Raw genomic sequence first — 16,112 nt, forward strand, 5'->3', positions numbered from 1 at the left:
GCCAGTCGCTCTCCTTGGGGCTGCCTCTCCCCAGCTTCAGTCATGTAGTTGTGGAGGAAATTGACAATCATATGTGTTGCTGAGTCAGGGCCAGAGACCATGTAAAGCCAGTCATAAGACCACATGTCCCTGCCAGGATGGCTGATCTGGAGCTGTACATGTGAACTGAGGTGGGTCATTCAGAGAACACCCTTGAACTCTGATGTCTGCAATCTTCTTTCCTTACTAGGTGATGCTTTTGGGATTTTAAACCCTAGGGCAGGTAGCTTGAACTCCCTCAAAAGGTGTGGAAGGCTTAAGGAAGAATGCTGTCACACTAAGACCATCAAAGCAGACTGAAGGGAAAGAGCTAAGGTGAGAGAGAATTGATGACTTCTGATTTCTTGTGTCTAGTCACTGAGACCTTTGTATTTGCTCTGATTCTTGTATCCTGGATTGCCAGAATCATTTCAGTGAGTCTCCTGTTTCCTTGAAGCCGGTTGGACTAGGGCTCCTCTCTATTTTGATTCAGACTTGGTTTTAGATCCTTCACTCCAGACACAAACAGAGGCAACCATTTGTGTCCACACCATTAAGAGTGAAACCGTTTATTCTTTATTGAGAATAGGGTGTACAGACCACCAAATACAGTTCACCAGCATCCTGGGCAGGAGTGCCCAAAGTGTGAGTGAGTGTGTGTTAGAAGAGGCTTTACTGATTCCTAAAACACTCCAAGCATTTACACTGCCCGTGCCAGACCAATTCTGTCATTCCCTCGATCAAAGACCGAGAAATACAGCCTCAGGAAGACGTCACCCAGGATCCAGGTCTCCGTAGATGAACTCAGTCTATGCACTTTAAAGGCGGCAAAGCAGTGACCTCTATCATCCTGGGGGAGTCAGAGACACACACCAGTCAGCATGAGCCCCTACTGGTGACTTCCCCCAAAATTCAGACCCAGTGCAATTCTTTGCTTTATTTCCCTGTTTTGGTAAGTATCAAGGGGTTTTCTCACTAGCAGGGGTTGTGAGAGTTCATCCAAAAGCAAAGAGGGCCAAGACATGAGGTTGTCATGAGGATAAGTGTGGTGAGTGGAGGACTGGGAGTTGGGGGAACAGAGGAATGAGAAACAACAAAGTCCTACTGTAGACTGTAAGGAACTATATTCAATATTCAGTGATAAACCACATGACAAAGAATAAAAGAAAATATATCTTTTATGTGTATACTGAGTCACATTGTTGTGTGGCAGAACTTAACACAACCCTGAAGATTAATCACACTTCAATATAATTTTTTTAGAAAATAAAAATCGTGTCCAAAGTTCCCCTCACTCCCTGTTTCTTTTCTTCTGACTCCTACTCCTTGTTTTCTCCTCCTGCGTCCCAACAATCCATACTTTATTTAAAAACATTTTTTGTATTGGAGTATAGCTGATTAATAATATTCTGAGTTTCAGGTGGACAGTAAAGGAACTCAACAATATGTATCCAGGTATCCTGGTCCCAAGGACACCCCTCCTATCCAGGCTGTCATATAACTGAGCGGAGTTCCCTGTGCTACAAAGTAACTTGATGTTGGTTATCCATCTTAAATAGATAGTGCCCATAACACGTTCTTGAAGACTTAACTCAGGAACTCTGAAAAGCCTCCTTCATCCCACACTCACCCTCTTTGGCCACTCCAGGCTTGGTGGGGTAACATACTCTGGTTCCCCATCCCTACTGGTCAGTCCGTAGCCCTCATCACCCCTCATAAGTCCCCAGTACCCCAGCACAGACCACCTTGAGATGCCATTTGCATGGAATCCAGTGCAGTTTTGCCTAGAACCAAGCAACCCTCCATATGGTTCAGTGAGTTTGTGGTTTTAGAATTCCTTGAATTCCCTCTCTTCCTCAAAGCCTTCTCTGAGCCCATAAGCCAGCTCTGAACTCTCGCAAGGAGCTGACATGAAGCCTCCACCCTGTGCCGGGGCTGAGCAGTCACTGTGCACCCTTTATTCACCTTAGTATCCAACCTCCCCACAGAGAGGTCTGGTACTTCAGCTAACAAATGAGGCTCCTGGCCTGAGCAATGAGAAGATGCAGCCAAGAACTAGACTGACCATATAATTTATCATCCAAACCAGGAAAAGTTCGAGAAGGGAACAGAGGCTGTTAACTTATTCTGGGACATCATACTGGGACTGTCCCCAGCCATTCTCCTTGTAACATGGCCTATTTCAGGGACTGCTAGAGCTGAATTTCATGTTCTTACACCTACGGGTTCAGATTGAATTGAAGCTCTTTGAGGACTGACGACCTTAGTGTTCCTCTCTCCTTGTGACTCCCACCATGCCATAAGGTGTGCCATTTCCACATTTATTTCAGGAAGATCAGTGTCCCAAATAGCCCTTACTTCTCAAGTGAAAGTGAAGTCGCTCAGTTGTGTCCGACTCTTTGTGACCCCATGGATTGTAGCCTATCAGGCTCCTCCGTCCATGGGATTTTCCAGGCAAGAGTGCTGGAGTGGATTGCCATTTCCTGCTCCAGGGGATCTTCCCGACCCAGGAATCGAACCCGGGTCTCCCACATTGCAGGCAGAGGCTTTACCGTATGAGCCACCAGGGAAGCCCCTTACCTCTCAAGTGATTGGTTTTGTGGGAGGCACTGGCCCAACCACAGGGCTCAGCAGCATCTGCAATGGTGTGCCATGGCCTCCAGAGGGAGGCCTCCTCCCAGCAGCAGCGCAAGGGTTCCTGCAAGCTCCAGTTTGAGAACCAACCCTCAGTACTGTCTCCTCACCTTGAGAATGTAGTCTCGACCTGGCACTCGGTAATTGTTGCTTTTGATGGTGAAGATAATAGAGGGTAGGCTATTGACTGATGAACATGAAACGTAGTACTGTTAGAGAGAGAGGGAGAGAGGTTGGCCCTGGAGATCCTTGTTGTGTGTGGAGACTGGGTGTGACCCTGGGGCATGACCCTTCACCTCAGAATCCCGTGGCTTGGCACCGATGATCTTCAAGATGTTTTTGACCAGTGTACTTGGGCCTGCGATTTCTGATGACCCGGTGTCCACAAGGGCATTGCAGCCGCCAGAACAAGCAATAACCTTTCTTTTCATGGAGATGCTGAGAGACAATGGAAGAAAGCGGGCATCAAGGTCACTCTGAGTCTACCTAGAGTTGCCCACTTCCCAACTGTCTCATAAACTGCCCTTCATCTGTTGCCCTCTTTTTCTTTACTCTCGACACAGCTCCTTTCTTGATATCTTTGAATGCACTACTTGAATACACTGGGATCTTTTGTACCTTGACACAAGCCGGTCTTCCTTCCTAGAGAAGCCCCCTCCCCTTTGACTAGCAAATTTTTTCTCATCTTGCAGATTCCACCTTAATTGTATTGTTTTCAGGAAGGTTTTCCTCCGGTGTTTATCAGTCTCCTATCTTGGTCACTCTCTGTAGACTCTTCCTCATGTCTGCTGCTGCTGCTGCTGCTGCTAATTCACTTCACTTATGTCCAAATCTGTGGGACCTCATAGAATGCAGCACACCAGGATCTGCAATCCCTGGGATTTTCAAGGCAAAGTACTGGAATGGGTTGCCATTGCCTTCTCCTCATGTCAAGCATGTTCCAAAGTCACAATTCACTATGTGGGCAAGTCACTTCATGTACATCTGCCTTCTTAGATGTGAGAATGAGTTTTATTCTCCTTGACTCCCTAAAGTGCCTGGCACACAGTGGACTCCCAATGCTTGTCTGTTCAATGAGTGAATGAAGACTGAGAAAATAATAAGAAACATGCAGAGAGCTGTATCTGATGGAGAACCAATACCGGGTCACACACAGAGTGAAGATGGAGATTCACAGGGGTGGCAGATCCTCATAGTAGGTGGAGAGAGGGGATCGTCTGGGACAGGTTGTCTCCCAGCACTGCTCCTACAACCAGCTCAGACCTTGAGACCCTGGCCAGGAAATATATGACCAGCCCACAGAAACTCCAAAGGATAGGTCAGCCTTTGCTTGAGGGTATCACACAGAATCCTATCAATTATGCCTCTTGTCTTCAGGTCACTCCTGGATCCCACCTTCCTGATTCTCCGTTATAGCCCCTGTCCTACTGTGTGCCAAAGAACGTGGGGTGTCCTTTTTATTAGTTGGTTTCACATCTTAAGGCTGCAGCCAGCCTCTCTCCACTGTTGGGTAGCTGCTCCCTAATAAGACCAGTTTTCCCCCATTTTCTCAGGACTGTCCCTGAGAACTTCCTATGTCTTAGGTAGCCCTGGACAGTCAGTCATCTTATCATAACTCTGTTCAGGCTGGAGAAATTCTCCCTGATCCTGTGTTCACTACACTGTAGAGTCCTCTAACCATGCTCCCCACCTCAAAGGGCAGTGAGTGCAGCCCTCTCTCAGCGGCACAGACCTCTCTGGACCCTTTTAGGACACTTGCCAGAGCCTTACTCAGAAGGCCTGGGGATTATGAACCCATGGGTTGTTTGTGTATTTATGTGCTTGTGTGTTTGTTTGTATGTGTGTTTGTATGTGTCTCTGTGTGTGCTTGTGTGTCTCTGACTAGCTATGCATGTTTATATGTGTCTCTGTGTAGGTTTATGTGTGTCAGCTTGTGTGTTTCCATGTGTCTGTGTGTCTGTCTCTGTCGTTGAAGGTGGTGTGTATGTCTGTGTGACTGTGTGTCTGGGAATGCATTTGTATGTGTCTGCCTGTATCCATGTGCAGTAGTGTAAGCATCACTTGGGCTGACCCTCAGAGGGAGAGGCTTACCGGTCCATGTGAACAATCCAGTTATCTGCTTTGATCAGTGGTATCCAGTTGAGCTCTCCCTTGTAGTAGCGGTGGTCTACCCCACCAAACATCACCACACTGCCCTCCCGCTCATCTCTGTAGAGAGAAGTGAGGAGGTGATCTTTGTAGGACAGTAACAACAGCACTGTCTGAGAGCTGTGTTTGTCTACCCATCAAGGTCCTAATAAGGTCCCCATGTACAGATGCAGAAATAGCGTCTAGGAGAGACTGAGATACAGACTGAGGTCTGTTACTGGCTAGTGAGTGGCACAGAGGAGGTTAGAAGCTGAATCACTTGGCTGGGCTCCACCCACTATGTCTTCTGAAGACGCCCTGGACCTCCAGCGACCTGACTGCTCAGCCAACCTGAAGACATGGTGCTGCAATGTTTTGGTTACCTATTGTCCACCTTGTCATTATTCAGGAAAATCAAGGCCTGGGAGTTCTAAGGGTGTGGGTTCAGTTCACCCAGTGTTGGCTCCACTGGCCTGTGACCTCCACTGTCCATAGGGCCCCACACTGAGAAGGGACCCCACCTCTGCTCTCCTTGTCTTGAAATGCCTAACATTTCTTGAACAAGGGGTTCCACATATTTGTGTCCCACACTTTCATTTCGCACTGGCTCCTACGAATTGGGTAACTGGTCCTGGGCTCCCAGTGGAATGTTAATGAGGAAGGAAAGACATCCACCATCCTTCTTCTTCCTTCCTTATCAAATTCATAAGCAAATCTTAATGCCTTTTCCTTCAACTTGTTTTCTGTTGCCTTCTTTTAGTATTCCTTCTAACTCACCACCCTAGACCATGTTACTGGTCTTGAGCCCAAGAGTAGGGTTGTGTTCCAATAAAATATTATTTATAAAAGCCAGGGGTGAAGCCAGTTGGGCCCTGGGGCCATAGTTTTCCTGGGTTAGATTATCTCTCAGGGTACTTCTTTATCAAGTGTTCTATAATTTTTGTGCACCTGAAAGAATCTTACATCAAATTTGGAGAAGGGGATTGTCCATTTCAGACTTACTTGCTCAAGTAGAAGGCAAAAACAGGCTCAGAAATGGCACCTTCATTCTTCAGCTTGTAAAAGATGGGGATGGCTCCCGTGTAGAATGATATGTTGGCGTAGCTCAAGCCCAAGACGCCATCAAAAATCATGCCCTCAAACCCTGATTCTTCCATGCATAGGCCAAACTGCTGGTCAGTACTGACAAGGTCACCAATCTATGGGAGACAAGAGTGTTCCCACTTACAGATATGTGAAGTGGGGCTAAGACTGGGCTGGGGTATATTGCCATTAGATCCTCAGAGAAGAATTGAGGCTGGGGTCTGTCTTCAGTGGCCCACAGACAGTTAAATCAAGCTGGGAGGGGAATTTGGCTTCCATTTGAGAGAGGCTGTGAATTTTAAAACATCTGCCCCTCTGAAAAACAACACCTAGGTGAGTGAAATTGGCCTCGTGGCTTCTGTCCAGGTGGGGCAACCAAGAATCAGGCCAGGTGACATAGGTGACACCCTAGGGACAAAACAATCGAGAGCAATTTAGCCTTCTCTTTGGCATCACTGTGATCTGATGACAGGAATGGACTGTATTATCTGTAATGTACTGAGGATTCTGCCACTGTTCAGGAAGGCAGAAGCCAAAAACACAATCTTGCTTGCAGGGTTTTATGAAATTACTGTCTGGGGAATTCACTTTTTGGGATATGTGTATATTTCTGTGAGTGTGTATGAGAGAGCAACAGAGAGATGTGAACAACTCAATATTTTAGGGGAGGCAGGCCATAGGTTTATTAGATTCTCAATGGTCATCTAGAGTGAGAATTCATTTATCAGGCCCCTTGACTTCTCAGGCCTCCAGGTGCCCACTATGGATACTTGAAGCCCTTGACTACCCCCAAGGCCCGCAGATGAGTTTTATTCTGTCCCCAAACACCCCACAGCAACTTTAGTCCTGAAAAGCCAGACTAACTCCACCACTTACCACATGTGTGCCCTCAGCAAGGCCCTTGCTGTCTGCACCTAAGTTTCCTCATATGTCTCACGAGCTAATCAGAGTAAATTCTGTGTGGGGTTGTTGCAGGATTAAACCAGTTATCACCTGAAAGTGCCTGGAACATTCAGTGAATATAAAAGTGGGTACTTTTATCCCTTCTTCTCGCTCCCAGCAACATGAACCTTGAACTGCTCATGGGCAGAGGAGCTGCAAGTCCACACCTCAAGCCACTCTCTGGGTTAGCTAATTTGTTTGCTTGTGTATCACCACAGGCACTGCCTCCCCAGAGACATGATCCTATGGATAAGATGGCCAATATCTATGGGAGTTAGTCTAGGAAGGGTCCTGCCAGATGGTCTTGCATCTGTTGCAAGCAGTGGTCACTCCATAGCCAGTCCTGCCTCAGCATTTGTTACACTGTTACCCGAACTGTGTCATGAGCAACAAATCCTTCAATTCTCCCAGCTCCATAGGTGATGCTGAAGGTCTTCCTGCTAAGCCGGAAGGTGGAAGAATCGGCATGTCTGAACCTCATACGTTTAGCTGCAGACATAAGAGATGAGTGTTATCATGTGCCAAGGGTGGAAACAGGGTGACAGGGCAAGTGAAGGATTGTCCGGGTAGGGAGTGTCTGTACTCACAACAGGTTGTGCTGATGCAAAAGCTGGAGGGCACCCACAACTCAGATGAACCTGTGTCAAAGATAACCTGAAATTCCTGAGGGGGTGTTCCAATGGTGATGTTACCCAAGTAGAACAACTACAGGGAGAAGGAGGGAGTGGGTTAGTGCAGAACTGGCTACCCTCTATTCCCACACTGATGCCTCCCTCTTGGTGTCACATATCTCTTGAGATCACTTTCTAACCACTGTGCAGCTCACAGACTTTGGTCACAGATGTATCTGCATTTGATATATTTTTCCTGTGCAACATTGTATGCAGGATATTGACTCTATGAACAGGCATTGAAGTGGTACCTCCTGCATGGAAAGCCAAGAGATAATCTCTGGGCCTCCAGGATCACTGGAAATCCAGGGAGGTCCTGGTGCCTTCATTTGAGAATTTCTGTCGTCTCTTCAAACCCAGCCTTAGTACCTGCTTCTCCAGGAGGTCTTTCTTGATCAACCCCAGCCACTCCCTCTAAACTCAGACCACATCCAATCCACAGCACACAGCTGACCCTCTCATTTGACATGCATTTACTCTTTGCCTCTCTCTCAGGCCAGCATGGGCATCTTTAAAGACATCTTGAAGACAAAATAAGCCCTTTTTCTAATCTAAAAACAGTAAGCACTGTGCTAGATTCTTATGGCTTTACACGGAATACGAGCTCAGTATAACTTTTTACTGCTGTGGTTTTTGCATCTGTGGAAACTGATGTCCTCTACCTGGGATTCACAATTGCTTTGCAGTTGATTCTACCTTTTGATCAGTGATGGTTCACTTTTCATCTATAACTGAGTGGCTCACTTAGTTCAGAAGGAACAATCGCCCTCAAACTAATGGCAAAACTCTAACACACAAATGGATGTTTACCTGCCACCTGGTAATTGCGAGGCCCAATCAAAGACCAAAAGTTGAGGATGAAAGTGCGCTCTCCTCTGGGTCGGGTCCCTCTTTTCCAGTGTCTCTGCCTCCTGCAGGAACCCCAACCCCATCATCCCACCTGACACCTCCAGATGAGCCCCAGTGCTAGACTAGAGAACCAGAAGGCCCTATGGAGCACCATTCCCCCAAAATACTCACATCTCTGAGGTTTCTCAGGGAGTGACTAGTTAGATTAGAGCCACGAAAAGAAATCTGGGACAGTTTGTAAGCATGCTCCTTCACAAAATTGTTCAGCATGTTTCTTCCACTGACAGTATTTCTCATGGTCTTCACTCTCTTTAGAGGTATTCTTTCACCAAACATTTGACAAAAACAATGAAGATGCTACAATTAGCTGTCAGTGTCAAGGTATAAAAAACATAGATTTGAATACAGGTTCTGTTCTGCAGTCTTGGGTAAACCATATGACCATATGGTGTCTAAGTCTCCCCTTCAGTAAAATGGTGAAATGTACAAATACAAACCCTCCATATAAAATATCTTGGGGATAAGTGAAGTGATGGATATGAGGTACCTGAAAATAGGAAGTCTCAACAATGACAGCCATTAGCATTGCTGCTGTCATCTCACTCATTCCTTCTCATAGAACCTCAAGAAAGGAGATAGAAGGGGGACTCAACTTCTTTTACAAGGGAGCAATTTGAAGTGCAAGAGGTTTCTGAGTCAACTGTGTTCATAATGCTTGTCCGATATAAAACAGGGTAAAACTGTGTATCTTTCTCCAAGTTGAAAGAGAAGAGAGAGTTGAAAGAAGAATCCAAGATATAGGGAACAAGTAAGGGAAATTGAGAGGATTGAGAAGGAAGTAAGGGTCAAATGAAAAATTAAAAGAAAACCACACAAAGAAAAATACACTCCCAGTGACTTCCAAAGAGATGGAGAGATAAATGACAGTGATACAGAGATCCTGATGTAGACATATACACACTGATGTAGACCGGGAAAAAAGAGGACATGTTGAATAAAATGTAGAAAGGTGCTATTCCACACAATCACATCAACATCTGCATAGACTGTGCACTGAACAGTTGCAAGGAGTTGCATTTTCAATAGGTCATGACATGACTGGACCCCAAGATTTGTGCAACTCAAATCTACACCAAAACCTTGGGATCCACAGTTCCTATAGCAAGTTACTTATCAATAAGTAAGAGTTGAACTTTAAGACTCTTAGGGAAATATTCCATTCCCTTCTAACCCTGCTGGCTGGAAGAATAATCAGATGAAAAGAAAAATCCGAGAAAGGAATATGATGTGACTTACAGTCCCCATACTTACTTGACTATGCACTTTGAGAAGGCCACCAGCCCAAGGAGCACAAGCCACTTCATGTTTCTTTCCTGGCTCCAAGTATTCAGGGAAGTTTGGGTTCTTAGCATGTAGTGGTGACCAGGACCCCCTAGTTATATATGCTCTGACTTACCCTAGTTTTCGCCTTTAGGCCACTAAAAGATCTGGAAAAAAAACCCGCACACAAAGGTCTCCATAAAATCTTTACCTTCATCAGTGTCCTTGGCGAGTGGCCTTTGAAGCTTTTCAGAATACAGAGAATTGAACAGTAATCTCTTCTTTGAAGCTTGGCTGGACAATCACTGATCTGCATGTACATCTAAGAAGACGGAAAACTTTGCCTACTTGGAGAAAAAAACTGCTAAGAACATCATGAAAATGGATACTAGGGGCCATGCTCGACACTCGTGGTTTCATGTCATCTTCCTAGCCACTTCATGATATATGCATTGCTGTGTTCATTGGAGAGGAGATTGCTAGGAGGATAAGTGGTCAAATGGCAAACTGAAGACTTCATGGGCAGCCCAGGGAAATACAATTGGCTTTAGGTAGTGGGTGTAATGGCAGACATCAGGGGCACTTCTGGTGCCAGTCTGCATCAAATATTTAAGACAGAGCAGTACTTCAATTGCATGGTTTCAATATTGGAAGAAATGTCATATGCATCCACAAAATATTTTATACTATCCAGCAACTGTACAAGGAAGAACTGTGTACTAGGCTCTGGGTTAAAGGCTTCAAAGTCAAAGTTGATCAAGACAAACATAGTCTTTATCTTAAGAGAGCTAGAAGTCTAGTTCTTACCAACTCATGGCCCCAAGAGGCAGGAGATATGATACTAGGACTAGGTTGCCCTGTTGGAATCTGGGCATCACAGGCCTTACCACTGGGAGCAGCCTTTCCTCCACTTCACACATGCTGGAAAGCAGGCCTGTTGGCCATGTTTTCAAGAGAATCAGAACTTTGGGTGTATATGTATAATCTACTGATTTTAATGTTAGAAACTAATTTTTTTTTTAACCTGAAAAAAGGATTGGGAACGAAATCTCCACAGCAATGTGCTGGAATCAGCCTTCAGTCTCAGCAGGTTTTTTTTTTTTTTTTCTGGCCTAGAGATGGGAGTGCAGTGGGGACAGAGAGGAATTTAATTCATGTTGGTTGATTTTAAAAGAGACTGAATGCATACTAAACATGGTGACTCATTGGCAAAGACCTTGATATTAGGAAAGATTGAAGGGATGAGAAGTGGAAACAGAGGATGAGATGGTTGGATGGCATCACCAAGTCGATGGACATGAGCTTGAGCAAGCTCTGGGAGTTGGCAATGGATGGGGAAGCCTGGCATGCTGCAGTCTATGGCGTTGCAAAGAGACAGACACAACTGAAGGACTGAACTGAACAAATTGAGAGCAAAGACTAATAAATCTAATTGTGTCAAGTTCTTGACTAGCTACCTAAAACAACACATTACTTAAGTCGCTTTAAAATTCAGGCTTATGACTCTACATTCTGCATCATTCTGTACTCCAAGGCCAAATTTGTGTGTTACTCCGGGTGTTTCTTGACTCCTCCTTTTGCATTTCAGTCCCCTATTATTGAAAATGACTTCTTCTAGGCTGTTAGTTCTAGAAGGTCTTGTAGGTCTTCATAGAACTGTTCAACTTCAGCTTCCTCAGCGTTACTGACCGGGACATACACTTGGATTACCATGGTATTGAATGGTTTGCCTTGGAAATGAACAGAGATCATACTGTCATTTTTGAGGTTGCATCCAAGTACTGCATTTCAGACTCTTCTGTTGACTGTGATGTCTACTCCATTTCTTCTAAGGGATTCCTGCCCACAGTTGTAGATATAGTGGTCATCTGAGTTAAATTCACCCATTCCAGTCCATCTTATTTCACTGGTTCCTAGAATGTCTGTGTTCACTCTTGTGGTCCCTCATGTCCACTAGAATATCTATGTTCACTCTTGTGGTCCCTCATGGTGGGATTAGCCTCTCACTCTTTTTCTCTTTTATTCTCCCTCTTCTTCTTCTTCTTTTTTTTTCTCTCCCTCCCTGAGTTATGATTTATACCTTACTGACAAATTTATTTGAAAAATGATTGAATGACTTCATCCTATATTTAAATATAGGTAATAAATCATCTTTGAAAGATACTTAGAATACTGGAGAATTGGTCTTCACAAAGTGACAGAATTCACTTTTTTTTAATTTTTATTTTTACTTTATTTTACTTTACAATACTGTGTTGGTTTTGCCATACATTGACATGAATCCACCATGGGTGTACATGAGATTCCAAACATGAACCCCCCTCCCACCTCCCTCCCCACAACATCCCCGTGTACCAGCCCCAAGCATGCTGTTCTCCCTCTTCTTCCTTCCCTTCAACCACCACATGTGAGAACATACAAAAAGAGAAAGACTGATGCAAGTCAAGAATGTCTCCCCTGGGAAATCAATTGGCCACCACCTTGATATTGCATAGTCTCCAGTCTATGACAACCGGTGGGACTAAGAGATAAGTTTTGTAGTTATTGATGCTGAATGATGAAATATAGGGTTCATGACACTCTTCTTTCTTATATTTGTTATGTTTGAAGTTGATTTCCAGTAAGAAGTTTATAGAAAGTCCATTTTGAAATTTCTGTCTTAGTGATATCCTGACGAGCCCAAGATAGCAGATTCAGGCAGGTCCCCAATGAATGAGTGGTTGGAGGACCACAGGCTTCTTGCTCCAACTCATCTCTTACCATCTGAAAACTGTCCCCCACACCTGACACCCTTACCACCCTCCACCCCTATCTACATCTCCATTCCTCTGCTAAGCTGAGTCATCTAGCTGGAGATGTGGATGATTCAGGACAGGGTCTGGAAGCAGAAGGAATGCAAACTTTTTAAGAAAGAATGAACTGGAAAGACCCATCTCGGTTTTCCCTTCTTTAGTGCCATCTGCAGGTGAGGGATTGGGCCTGGATAGGGAGGGAGCCACAAGTGGGACTGCCTAGATATCTACAAGTGAAGGGTGGAGGAATTCAGAACCCAGTAACCAGGAGGTGGGCAGCTTGCACAGGACCCAGGAGGGAAGGAAGAAGCATTGGGAAAAGAAGAGTGCCTACCTGAGGGCCAGACCTACCTGAATCTTCCGGTTACACTTGGAAGTCACTGCCTTCCTGCTGGAATTCCTGCTCCAGATGTGGTGGGGACAGAGCTGTACTCACTGCTAATGACTGACAGGGAGAAGGACAGCCTCCCCCAGAGGCCCTTTGATTCCTCTCTAACTGTGGGCATCATCCCAAGCCAGGGAGCAAATGGCAGGTCATCCAAAAGATGACCTACTTTAAATGGTATTTAAAATACTACAAAATTTGTCTAAGAGTCCTGGAATATCTAGTTCCCAGAGGTGTTTTTTTTTTTGTTTGTTTGTTTGTTTGTTTTTGGAGAGATGATTCATCAGTGCAATTTGGGTTTCTGCTGAGGAATATACAAGCATCCCCATTGGTAACTTCTGGCTTATAACTACCTGATCTCATCCCACAGATCGAAAATGATGGTAAGTTCCAGTGGTCAAGGCCTCTAAGGTCCTCGGTGTCACAGCAGCTGTGCGCCAACTGGTCTACCACTCTCAGTTCGGATCCCAGGCACATGAATATCACCAACCAATTACTTGCCCCTGCCCACCAGAGGCAAACTCATCATCCTCATCAACACCCACTTCTGAGCCACTTGTCCACTGATTGGCATTGAGCTTCAGTCTGTAACAAGTGTTCTGGAGCAAGTCCAGTCTCCCTCATTCAAGAGATGGGAAACATAAACCTGGGGTGTATGACTCACTTTAGCTGCAGTGAGTTAGTGAAAACTTGGGACTCAGGAACTCTGCTTCCCAGGCTAGGAGACTTCCAGGAAGGGAAAGATGAGAGAAAACTCAATTTCATCCACTGCTGGATAGATCTAAGATGTCTTCAAGCACCAGAGTGGAAGTTTCTTTCCTGTTTCCCCTTAAGTCTGGTTCCGATTTTATCAGCAGACTTGCTCCCATGTAGCAGAAGGAAAGCAGTATTCAGGGCTGTTTCTTCTGGGTACCAGGCACACAGTGGGAGAGCCCCAGCTGTAGGGACCCTATGAGGCCATCATGAAGGTGGTGACTGACTCACTCCCAGCTCAGACCCCCAGAGCTTCCGCTCCTCATTCACACAAGACAGACCCTTGGATGACTTGGTAACATGAACCTGCATTCACAGAGAGAAGCTTTCTCTTCTCAGCTTTCTAGCAACTTAGATATGGGGCTTATATTTTTTCAGGGAACCCCTGGCTGAGCAAGGTTGGAGTCTGAAACTAGCCTGGATGGAGGGAATGTGTTCCCTCTTTGATGCTCCAAATAGACCTTGGAGATTCAAAGGCCTTGAGAAAATGACAATCACCCCTTATATTTTGTAAGGACTTTGCTTTATGAATCTGGTTGGAGAAAAAGGACAGAAACACAGGACAAGGCCGGAAATCTCTGGGTCTCAGCTGACTGTGAGTTGAGTTCCAGCCACTAGGCTTCACAGTCAGTGCTGATGTAATTCACAAGCCACTTTTGAGGAAGCAAAAGAGGAAAGAATTTTGGGCAGAGCAGTGTGGTTAAAGGGCCATGGGAATCACATGGGGCAAGATGAAACAAGAGTCATAACTTGTTTCTTTGCCCTATCAGTTCCTTGGCATTATTACTCCTGAGAACAAGTACATGGAGATAGTCAGAGGCATTGGTGGTGATCCTGCCACCTGATGCTCCTGGTTTTAATCAGTTTGTGGACACATCCCTTAGTCCAGAGCATATTCAGTCTTGTAATAGACCCATGTTCTCCCTTCTTGGGAAGGCTGACATGCCTCATTGCTGCTAACTCACAGCTGAAGCATGGAATGAGGTCATGGTGGTTGACCTGTAGGCCAAATCCCAAGGATGGAAGGAAGATTAGCAGTGGAAGGGTAACCGTTCATTAAACTTGGTTACCTTGCTCCTTAGCAGGGGCTACTTCCCACATCTAGAATATTTATCTCCCAGCTTCTTGCATGGCCGGGTCATCCTCAAAATTTACCATCATCTCAAATGAGTCTCTCTCAGGCTTGCTTTCCCTGGCCACTGCACTCTCACAAGCACAGACCCTGATACAAAAAGTGCCTAGAACCTTCCCTCTGTCAAAACAATAATTATAGTTATAAAAGTGGATAGATGGAGAGGGATAAATTGGGAGTTTGAAATCAATATATGTATACTACTTTATTTAATAGATAATCAACTAAGACCTACAGTATAGCACACGAATTCTGCTCAATAATCTGTAATATCCTGTATGGGAAAAGAATCTAAGAAACAATGGATACATGTCTATGTATAAGGAAATTAATTTCTCATGCAACTAATATTAATACAATGCTGTAAATCAACTACACTCCTATATAAATTAAAACCTTTTTTTTTTTTAATGCTTACATGTAGAAACTCATGGAGTTTTTTAGACTCGCGGGATTTCTGATATGATGCTGGATATGGCAGAATGGGTGCAGAAATCTAGATATTATCTGAGGTTGCATTTTCCTGAGCTTTTGTGTCTTTTGCTTCTAGTGTTACCTTTGATTTGTCTTTAGAGGATCTAATACAAGAGCTTCGAGACACCAGCTGGTTGTTAGTTGAAGAATGAGAGGGTGGCACTAATGGGAGGCTAGCTCCCTAGCCTTGGGTTGGGGCACGTTTGAGGCACAACTTATATCCCAATTTCCCTGTGAAAACAGGTTGTAGGTTCCCTCTCCATGACTTGCATGATATCAGACCCAGACTTTTTTTTTTTTTTCCTTTTTCATGTCCTGTTTCCCCTGAGACCTCACTGCTTTCTCCTGGAGAATTTTTTTTTTTTTTTTTTGGGAAGCACTAGGTCTTCATTATATAGAAGGCAATGGCACCCCACTACAGTACTCTTGCCTGGAAAATCCCATGAAAGTAGGAGCCTGAAAGGCTGCAGTCCATGGGGTCGCTGAGGGACAGAAAGGACTGAGCTACTTCACTTTCACTTTTCACTTTCATCCATTGGAGAAGGAAATGGCAACCCACTCCACTGTTCTTGCCTGGAGAATCCCAGTGATGGCAGAGACTGGTGGGCTGCTGTCTATGGGGACGCACAGAGTCGGAGACGACTGAAGTGACTTAGCAGCAGCAGCAGGTCTTCATTGCTGCTCAGGACTTCTCTATTTTCAGTGAGCAGGGGCTACTCTGTAATTGCAGTGCGCTGGCTTTTGAATCCTCTGCTTCTCTTGATGTAGATCACAGGCTCTAGGGCACTCAGGCTCAGTAGTTGTGGCCCTCTGGCTTAGTTGCCCTGGGGCATTTGCAATCTTCTGAAACCAGGTCTCAAACGCACATCTTAAGCTCTGGATCAAAAGGGAAAGTGCTGGGAGCCAGGATGAGGAATCCTGCCCATGGCAAA

The 16,112-nt window shown here is 45.1% G+C and overlaps 1 protein-coding gene across 1 annotated transcript; it reads right to left on the reverse strand.

Moving 5' to 3' along the window:
* Window positions 1-718: 718 nt before the first annotated feature.
* LOC138426463 (pregnancy-associated glycoprotein 1-like) lies at window positions 719-9,688 on the reverse strand. Its single transcript, XM_069565025.2, has 9 exons — window positions 9,636-9,688; window positions 8,496-8,646; window positions 7,392-7,509; window positions 7,175-7,293; window positions 5,782-5,978; window positions 4,744-4,860; window positions 2,949-3,090; window positions 2,763-2,861; window positions 719-868 (listed from the first exon to the last, which is right to left on the reverse strand). Exons 1-9 carry the CDS (start codon window positions 9,686-9,688, stop codon window positions 719-721), a joined length of 1,146 nt encoding a protein of 381 aa, XP_069421126.2.
* Between the last annotated feature and the right edge of the window lie 6,424 nt (window positions 9,689-16,112).

This window comes from Ovis canadensis, chromosome 21, assembly GCF_042477335.2.
Source record: "Ovis canadensis isolate MfBH-ARS-UI-01 breed Bighorn chromosome 21, ARS-UI_OviCan_v2, whole genome shotgun sequence".
NCBI classification, from domain to species: Eukaryota; Metazoa; Chordata; class Mammalia; order Artiodactyla; family Bovidae; genus Ovis; species Ovis canadensis.

Coding starts and splice junctions, on each gene's coding strand:
- LOC138426463 (XM_069565025.2), bottom strand. CDS start 9,688: ATGAAGTGGCTTGTGCTCCTTGGGCTGGTGGCCTTCTCAAAGTGCATA. Junction 2,862..2,948: donor CCAAGCCACGGGATTCTGAG/GTGAAGGGTCAT, acceptor TCTCTCTAACAG/TACTACGTTTCATGTTCATC. Junction 869..2,762: donor GTCGAGACTACATTCTCAAG/GTGAGGAGACAG, acceptor TGACTCCCCCAG/GATGATAGAGGTCACTGCTT.